The following is a 10,090-nucleotide window of genomic DNA, read 5'->3' as shown; positions in this document are numbered from 1 at the left end:
TATTTTCCACCATAATTTGCAAATAAATTCATAAAAAATCCTACAATGTGATTTTCTGGATTTTTTCCCTCATTTTGTCCGTCATAGTTGAAGTGTACCTATGATGAAAATTACAGGCCTCTCTCATCTTTTTAAGTGGGAGTACTTGCACAATATACACTATATATATATACACTATATATATATATATATATACACAAAAATACATTATAATAATTATATATATATATATAATTTTATTTTTTTACTAGGATTTTGGAAATTCTCCGGCAACCACATTTTAATTTCAGGGACACCTCGTTTGAAAACAGCTGACCTATACACACACGCACAGGAATATTTTTCTGTTGTTAATTAAGATGCAAAAAAATCCTCTGCTGTTATGAATCACTCACACCTGGCCGAGTGTCACACGTCTGAACATGGCCACCAGAGATGTTTTGGGCTGACGAAGTAATAAAGGCCTAGTGCATCAATTTTTGTGAGATATACTTTTTTTCCTACTTTTCTTTTGTCTGTATTATTTTTTGGGGTGATTTATCAGAGGGTGCTGTAGCCCCCTCAGCACCCCTACTTCCTGTGGCTATGGTCTGAAACATCAGCCAATTTCATTTTCAATGTGAATGTATGTGTGTGGGTAGGGGGGCAGCAATGCCATGATGATAATAACAGGATGTGACACACACAAATAGCCCCTTACCTGTGTGGGTGGGGGGTATACAGTTCCCATAACAACATCTGGAGAAACAATAAATGTCCACTACCTCCCCTGCTCAGACACACAGCAGGATGTTTTAAGTGCGCTTGACTGGCCAACCGCACCATGGGGATTTATCTGTTTCACTTTCAAGAGCGTAAAGATACACCTCATCTCTCTTTCTCTCTGACACACACACACACACACACACACACACCGTAACACCACTCAATGAGAGAACCAAGTAAAGATTAATCATGGTTTTGTTTTACATTTTATTACAAACATGTTAGAAGTTTAAAAAAAGCATACATACATACATACATACATAGATACTTACATACCATAACAACAGTGAATGCTGGCAAAGCAAAAAATATTTACAAAACAATCTCAAGACATTAGAAAGAACTGACCAGCAGTCTTACTCTCCTTACTCTCTCACACACACACACACACACACACACACACACTATTAGGCTATAGACTAATATCTTTCTTAGCTGGAGTGCAGACTAGATGACTCTGACTCTGTCGTTGTGGACGTCGTGGCGCCTGTTCGTCTACGCGGGAGAATCTTCAGGCTGGACATGCGTGTAAGTGTGAGGGCGCGGCGAGCAGAACTCTTGAAACCCACTCCCAGGAAGGCGTAGAGCAGCGGGTTCAAGCAGCAATGGGCGTACGCCATTGGCTCAGACACCGCTAACCACAACCCCAGGCCTGACTCCAATGTACAGCCCCGCGGGATCAGCTCCAAGCGGAGGAGAGCATCCACTGTGATGCCAATGCAGTACGGCAGCCAGCAGAGGAAGAAACAGAGAACCAAAGCCACAGTGGTCCGCACCGCCCTCCTCTTCTGCCTCTGGCCTCCCAGAGGGCCACGGGTCAGCCTGGACACGATCACACAGTAACACACCAGTAGAACCAGGCCCGGCACCACCAGCCCCACCAGCACAGTCTGAAGGTGAAACAGGGACACCCACAGTGGGGCGTTCTCTGGCGGATAGAGCCTTGCACACACCATCTCTCCTTCCCCTGCCTCCTGGGTCCGAGCGAACACCATGTCTGGGAAAGCGAGGAGACCAGCCGGCAGCCAGGCACCAGCGTACACATACCTGTGAGCTAGCCGCTGCCGGATGTGTGTGGTGCTGGTGTCCGTGGCTTTGACCACGGCCAGGTAGCGGTCCAGACTGATGAAGGCCAGGATCAGCACGCTGCCATACAGGTTCACCGTGTAGATGACGTGCACACCGACACATGTGACTGCTCCAAAGCGCCAGTCCCCTAGTGCTGCGTCCACAGCCCAGAAGGGCAGCGCCAGCACGAAGAGCAGGTCAGCGGCGCAGAGGTGCAGCCGGTAGCGGTCCGTTAGGCTGAGGCGGGCCTTCCGCTGGCAGCCCAGTACAAACACCACCAGGCCATTCCCGGTGATCCCCAGGGTGAAGATGAAACCGTACACCACCGGGATGAAGACACGCTGCACGCTGGGGCTCAGCAGTTCACGGTCACATGGCTCCTCAAATCCAGCGCCGAAATCGCCCAAGCCAGAACCAAAACCGGAAATCGTGTCATTGTAGTCATAATCCGATTCTGGTATCACAAAGTGCTACAGAGAGAGGGAGAGAGAAGGATAATTGAGTACACTTAAAAAATACAATGCGCACAATTTTAAGAACCAATTCTACAATCTGATTAGTGATTAACATGATAACCAAGACAAATGCCGACAGCCATACAATGTCCCAGAAAGGTTTTGTTAACAAGGCCTAAATGCTGAAACAAGCCATACCTCGTAGTAGGACATGATGGAGACAGCTATATTTTTGTCTCTCCCTCTGTTCTCTCCTGCCACATCTGTCTTTCTCTTCTCCAAATGGAGTAAAGTTCTGTACCCGGTGAGGTTAAATAGCTGAGCCTATCCTTCTTCCACCCTTGCTCCGCCCCCAACACACACACACACACACACACACATCTGTGTCCCACTGAAATGCTTTTCCTGTTTTCGAGGTGTCAGGTGCTGAAAGTGTCTCTATCGCAGGATATTTGAGTGTGTGCGTGTATGTGTGTGTGCGTGTGTGTGTGTGCGCGCCTTTGTTTACAGTTTAGGCCCCTAACGTCAAATCTGTGAGAATAATATTGTTGACAATGGCATGATGATATAATGCTGTTGCTGTCTATTGACAGTCAAACCATAAAGGAGAGGGGAAACGTTATAAACACATTCTCACCGCCCAGCTGTAGCGCGTCTGTATGTACGAAGGTACAGCTGCTGTGTGTGAGTGCGATCAATTGAGACTGAGGGAGAGCGAGTTTGTGTTTGCACCACTTTGTCCCTTTGACACAGAGCTGAATCAGAACAGTCCTGCATGAGTGGCACCATGAAGAAGTGCACAGGTGTGTGAGAGAATTCTCTGACTTGCGTCATCTGATATGATTATTATTGTGTGTGTGTGTGCTATTATTCTCAGATCAGATAGTGTCTCCTCCCGTTCTCCATTCTGTTAAATACCATGTTCTCCCACGGGTTCTTTGACAATAAATGAACCGTGTGTGTGTGTGTGTGTGTGTGTGTGTGTGTGTGTGTTATAACCGTGTCCATACATACTCCAGGCGCATGGTTCCATTGCGCATTTTGGACTCTCAGTCTACCCACAGCCTGTGAAGGGTTCAGGTAGATGTGTGTTTAAAGTTGTGGTATAGACAGTGGGTGTGATGTTCGTTATAGGTGAGGCATATCCTGTGCAGACATAGACTCAGACCCAGACAACACTGACGAAGGTGTCACCCCGCCCTTACCACTCTCACACCCTTATACAGTAGGATCTTAATTTGAGCCAGTTTGCTACAGCAGGAAAATACTCCTGCAGCAACAGGAAATGTGAATTGTTATGTGGATGATCATTTATGTTTTGTATGGGTTGATACATTTTGCGTCAGGGCAAATAGTCTGACATTTCAAAGTGGAAATTACAAACTTCAGAAGCATTTTTAAACCTTGAATAGACGACACGTTTGAATTTCCTCCTTTGCAAGAAAATTGCCATCGACACAATGGTCGAATTAAGATCCTAAATCTGTACTCCCCCACTCCCCCTCCCTCCCCTCCCCTCCCCCCCATCACCAACACTGTATCTCCCTCTCCTCATAGGCCTAATTAAAGACCTCCTGTACTTAGAACTCCACTTTACTTAGAACTCCCACTCTCATGTAGACTCCAAAAGACTGAAGTGAAAATACCTTTTTTGGGGATTGTTATCAGGCCTTAAGACACGAATATGAACACTACTGCAGCAGAGACTCTTGTAGGCCTACAACGCTTACAGTATATGGGCATGGACTGAATCAGAACACACACACAGGCGAGCAGGTGTTTCTGGTCTAACAGGGTAGCCATGGAGCCTGTTCAAACGACAGCGCTGGTGACCAGCTGGTTTAGCTCCATACCTTCAGCTGTTTAAAAGACCACCCGAGGGACACACACACACACGCGAATGCATGCGCACACACACCAGAACTGAGGAGCAAGAAAATGGTATTTCTGCACATACAGCAAGTCGGATGTTGGTGTAAAATAAAAGGTAGTAGAAAGAAACAGTAGGGAACAATAGGTTGGGAACTCACAGTATTGCTGCAGCTGCTGGCCAGCTGAGCCGTTTCAACTTAGAGCCAAGTAGGTTACATGGGAGGGTGGCTCGGTGAGTGACGAGCAGAGTCAGTTTTCCCAGGGCCTCTCAAGCACTTCCCACACACACATGGAAGCAGTAGAAACAGAAGCTGGAAGTTGACTGCCTCTCCCAGCATTAGAACAGAGCTTCCTGGAGGAGAGAGGGAGGAAGAGGAGGAGGAAGAGTGAAGAAAACAGAAAGAAGAGAGGAGAAGACAAGTCAACACTCCCTAACAAGTAACCATTCCCGAATCAGTCACCCCACAGCCACATACACGGATGCACGCACGGCCACACACACACACACACAGACACACAGATGCACAAGGCATACCCCACATCCAAATCGTACCACTTCCCAAACCCCATGCAGCTGCTAATGTGTCAGGGGTTTGGTGACACACACATACACACACATTATTCTCCTCTAGTCATGGAGTATTCATAACAGGAAGGACTTCCTCCCTCTCTACTTGGGAAAAGCAAACAGCTGGAAAGCTCTCTCACACAGACACTCCTGTACACATGTAGACACGTACACGCATACACACCTGTAAAGATATGTATATCCAGCTTTGAAACAGACAAAAATGCCCTCAATTTTAATCCCTCATTCTTCTCATCACTCGTCTCCTCTATTTTCCTCTCTCCTTCTAACCCCCAGCACCACACTAGTGATGGTCTAAACGCTTGGGGGGGGTACTGGTCTACTGCCTACAGAATGTTAACTCCTCCGTCAATGCAAGACAGACTTTCCTGTTGGTGAGACTCTGAACAATCCTGGGAAATTCAGACGGAGATGGGCTACATCTTAAAGGGGATGGTACACCATTTTGGCAATGAAGCCCATATTGAACGCAGAGACATACAAAATAGTATCCACGCGTTCATCTGACTCTGAGGGAAGTACACTGAATAAAAAAATATAAAAATGCAACATGCAACTAAGTTGCATTTCATATAAGGATATTAGTCAACTGAAATGAATGCATTAGGCCCTAATCTAGGGATTTCACATGACTGAGACTACCGGTATGCATCTGTAGGTCACAGATCGCTTTAAGAACAAAGTGGGGGTATAGATCAGAAAAACAGTCAGCATCTGGGTGTGACCGTTTGCTTCATGCAGCTTCACACATCTTCTTCTTCGCATACAGTTGATCAGCCTGTTGATTGTGCCCTGTGGAATGTTGTCCCACTCCTCTTCAAACACAAACTTCAATGTCTGTGAGAAGTTGCTGGTTATTGGCGGAACACACTGTTATTAACTGGAACACACTGTTGTACATGTTTATCCAGAGCATCCCAAACTTGCTCAATGGGTGACATGTCTGGTGAGTACTCAGGCCATGGAGGAACTGGGACATTTTCAGATTCCAGGAATTGTGTCCAGATCCTTGCGACATGGGGCCGTGCATTATCATGCTGAAACATGGAGGTGATGGCGGCGGAAGAATGGCACGACAATGGGCCTCAGGATCTTGTCACGGTATCTCTGTGCATTCAAATAGATAAAATTGATTAAATGCAATTGTGTTCGTTGTCCGTAGCTTATGCCTGTCCATACCATAACTCCACCACCACCATGGGGCACTCTGTTCACAACATTGACATCAGGAAACCGCATGCCCAAATGAAGCCATCCATGCTGTCTGCCATCTGCCCGGTACAGTTGAAACCGGGATTCATCCGTGAAGACCACACTTGTCCAGCATGCCAGTGGCCATTGAAGGTGAGAATTTGCCCACTGAAGTCAGTTACGACGCCAAACTGCAGTCAGGTCAAGACCCTGGTGAGGATGACAACCACACAGATGAGCTTCCAAGAGATGGTTTCTGACACTTTGTGCAGATTTCTTTTGGTTGTGCAAACCCACCTTTTCATCAGCTGCCTGGCTCGCTGGTCTCAGACGATCCCGCAGAAGAAGAAGCCGACTGTGGAGGTCCTGGGCTGGAATGGTTACACGTGGTCTGCGGTTGTGAGGCCGGTTGGATGTACTGCCAAATTCTCTAAAACGACGTTGGAGGCAGCTTATGGTAGACAAAATGAACATTGCATTCTCTGTCAACCTCTCTGATGGACATTCCTGCAGTCAGCATGCAAATTGCACACTCTTTCAAAACTTGAGAGATTTTGTTGTGTGACAAAACTGCACAGTTTAGTGGCCTTTTATTGTCCCCAGCACAAGGTGCAGCTGTCATGCTGTTTAATCAGCTTCTTGATATGCCATACATGTCAGCTGGATAGATTACCTTATCAAAGGAGAAAGGCTCACTAAGAGGGATGTAAACAACCCCAAATTTGAGAGAAATAAGCTTTTTGTGAGTATGGGAAATTTCTGGGATCTTTAAATTCAGCTCATAAAACAATTTACATGTGGCTTCTTAACAGCTCCTACACCCAAACCATAAGACTAATGAACAGCTAATCAAATGGCTACCTGGACTGTTTGCACTGCTGCTACTCTCAGTTTATTATTTATGCATAGTCACTTTACCTACATGTACATATTTCTGTGCCCCGCACATTGATTCTGTACCGGTACCCCCTTGCTACTGTTATTTTATTGTTGCAATTTAATTATTTATTGTTTACTTCAGTTTATTTTAGTAAATACTTTAACACTTATTTTTCTTAAAAGTGCATTGTTGGTTAAAGGCTTGCACATTACCATTTCACTGTAAGGTCTACACCTGTTGTAGTCGACGCATGTGACAAATAACATTTTTATTTCATTTGATATATTTTTTGTTCTGTATAGATTAAGGGCCTCATTGCCAAAATCCCATACCATCTCTTTAGCGGTATAAACGGGCTTCTTCTTCTTTATCTGCTCTGGTGTGAAAACACTGGCCATGTGAATACAGATATAAAGGACATCACGCTGCTTGCTCAGCAAGTACTGATGCTCATGTTTCTTGGTCCAAGCAAGTCTCTTCTTCTTATTGGTGTCCTTTAATAGTGATTTCTTTGCAGCAATTCGAACATAAAGGCCTGATTCAAGCAGTCTCCTCTGAACAGTTAATGTTGAGATGTGTCTTTTACTTGAACTCTGTGAAACGTTTATTTGGCCTGCAATCTGAGGTGCAGTTAATTGCTGATTTCTGAAGCTGGTAACTCTAAATGATCCTCTGCAGCAGAGGTAACTTTGGGTCTTCCTTTCCTGTGGCAGTCCTCATGAGAGCCAGTTTCATCCTAGCACTGTCATTTTTCTTTGCTTATTTGAGCTGTTCTTGCCATAATATGGACTTGGTCTTTAACCAAGTAGGGCTACTACATCCTGATTCAGCTCATACCAGGGTTGAACCCAGGACCTCTGCCTTGCTTGCACGTGACCTGGAGGACCTTTCCAGTCGACACCACACAATACACTAGCTATCTGCTGGTGCAAGTGGGGACACTTCAGTCTGAAGAGTAAGTTTCACACATCCCCATGTGCTACACATACAAGCAAACACCTGGTAGGCATCCACCTTATTGCTTATCACCGGTCCAGTATTTCAGATGAGTCTAGGAGACAAAACAAGAGGTACATCCCAACAGTCCAAAGTGGCTCATTCTCTACTCTCCTTTACCAGCGCTCAGTGCACCAATGTGAAAAAGCTGGACAGGTGAATGGCAGGCAGAGTATGGGAGTAACGGATTACAAAAAAAAAAAAAAAAAAAAAAAAAACGGTAACTGTAATCTGTTACGTTTACCAGCAAAAATATTGTAATCAGATTACAGATACTTCTGAAAAACTAGATGATTACTTCGAGGATTACTTTTCAATTCAGAAAGGTTTTCAATTTTTTTTCGACATGTCTCTGTTTTCTCAATGATATTCAAATCAGCATTGAAAAAAGGCGCAAATTTAAGATTGTTCCATCCTGAGCGAGTTTTACCACAAAATCAAAGTCCACTAATGACGACACACCAAATGGGTTTGATGGATCGTGGGAAAAGAGCAGGAATAGGCTTTTGTAGGATACAGTCCAAGCTATGTCTTCCAATGGTACAATTGCTGTCGTCATCCAATGATTATCTAAGTTGAATGAATGCTTGGAGGTAAGGAAAACACAAGTGGTGTAGACTACGGCGATACGGATATCACTTATTATTGTTATCTACATAGCGCATTGATGTGAATCACACTTCTGCTCTCTCATTTAGCTATTTCGGCACTACGGATTGTGTTTGTTGTGGATGGCTGTTCACAAATCTAAAATGTGTATTTGAACCAAATAATGGTTGAATTGAAGAAGTTTAAGCTGCCTATCGATCATTGTTTTTGAAACTAGTGGACAGCCAGTGAAAAATGTGCTCTTGCAACAGCTGCATAGTGCGGATCCCAGCCTACGGACTAAAAGCGGGGCTTTTATTGCTCAATCTAATTCCATGGACACATGTTCAAACTCATACACTTTTGATAGCCTTAAAGGGGCAATCTGTAGTTGCTACATCCATTTTTTAACTTATATTAATATATATATATATATCCATTGATTCTTGATGAATATAATTTATAAATGCCTCATGAGCTTAGTTCAATTGTCACACTCCATGAGAACCCAAAATATAAACTTGTTTTTCTCCAGTGTTTGTAAACATTGTAAATGTAAACAAACGCTGTATAGCCTCATAACATGGTTAAAACAATACATGTTGATATCATGGATGTTCAGTCCTTGCATCTATAGCTCTGTCTATTAATCTGAGTGGTTACATTTCTCCAGGCCCATCCCTCAGCTTTTTACCAAAACAGAGGTGGGGCAACCATTTGTTATTGTTTCATCTGTGGATTTGCCCTTTAAACAGCTGTATATTATCAAGATGTCAAAGACTGACCAACAAAAATATAAACAATAGGCCGATAGCAAAGGCAGCATATGGGACTCATTTTTCACATGTAAATAGCACTTTTCAGTAGTGCTCAAAACATGATTTTCCATGAGTGCAGCATTTATTTTTCAACTCGAATCAATGAGCCCAATCTGTCCTCCATGACAACAAAATCATAAACTGCAGAGTAGGGCTGGCTGTTAAGTTCTTAGTTTTGGGGTTATGCTCAGGTAAAACAATTTGTCTATTCTATACTTCCATATTTCCAAGTCTTATTCTTGAAGATAATGAGGTATAACACTGAAATTCTGATAGACTTTAGCTTTTAATGTAAAAAATATAATTGAATTGTATTATTATATGTAGTAGAAAGAGATGGGTTAGATGAAGCCTACATAACCAACTCATAAAGTAAAATGTAACATCTATATATTGCCAGATATGTAAACTTTGGTTCGATGTGGTTCGATTGGTAACATACGTTTTGGTCGTCTTCTAATGCCTCTTAAGGGGAAAGTAATCTAAAAGTAACTGAATGTAATCGGATTACATTACTGAGTTTGGGTAATCCAAAAATTCTTACTGATTACAATTTTGGACAGGTAACCAGTAACTTTAACGGATTACATTTAGAAAGTAACCTACCCAAACCTGATGGCAGGTGATAAGCGATCTCCGTGTTGCTCTCACCTGTCAGATAAGAGTCGACTACTGTGTACTCTCTGGAGGAGAGATGAGAGAGAAAGGCACTTTGCCAGGGAGGACTGACAAGCTATGGTCCTTGTCCTTCCGCTGTGGAAGACCATGAAACCAGACAGTTTTGTTTGGATGTTAAATGACGAGACAGAGGCATTGATTCGAGAAACCAGTCTTTTTCAGTACGTTGCAATTACATCCGGGTATCCCA

The 10,090-nt window shown here is 43.8% G+C and overlaps 1 protein-coding gene across 1 annotated transcript; it reads right to left on the bottom strand.

Moving 5' to 3' along the window:
- Window positions 1-952: 952 nt before the first annotated feature.
- LOC112226689 (C-X-C chemokine receptor type 4) lies at window positions 953-2,604 on the bottom strand. The gene is made up of 2 exons (XM_024391178.2): window positions 2,487-2,604; window positions 953-2,303 (listed from the first exon to the last, which is right to left on the bottom strand). Exons 1-2 carry the CDS (start codon window positions 2,499-2,501, stop codon window positions 1,197-1,199), a joined length of 1,122 nt encoding a protein of 373 aa, XP_024246946.1. The 5' UTR covers window positions 2,502-2,604; the 3' UTR covers window positions 953-1,196.
- Window positions 2,605-10,090: the final 7,486 nt, after the last annotated feature.

This window comes from Oncorhynchus tshawytscha, linkage group LG28 (genome assembly GCF_018296145.1).
Source record: "Oncorhynchus tshawytscha isolate Ot180627B linkage group LG28, Otsh_v2.0, whole genome shotgun sequence".
Taxonomy (NCBI): Eukaryota; Metazoa; Chordata; class Actinopteri; order Salmoniformes; family Salmonidae; genus Oncorhynchus; species Oncorhynchus tshawytscha.
Note: the sequence above shows the minus strand (reverse complement) of the source record. Positions and strands in the feature narration are given on the sequence as shown.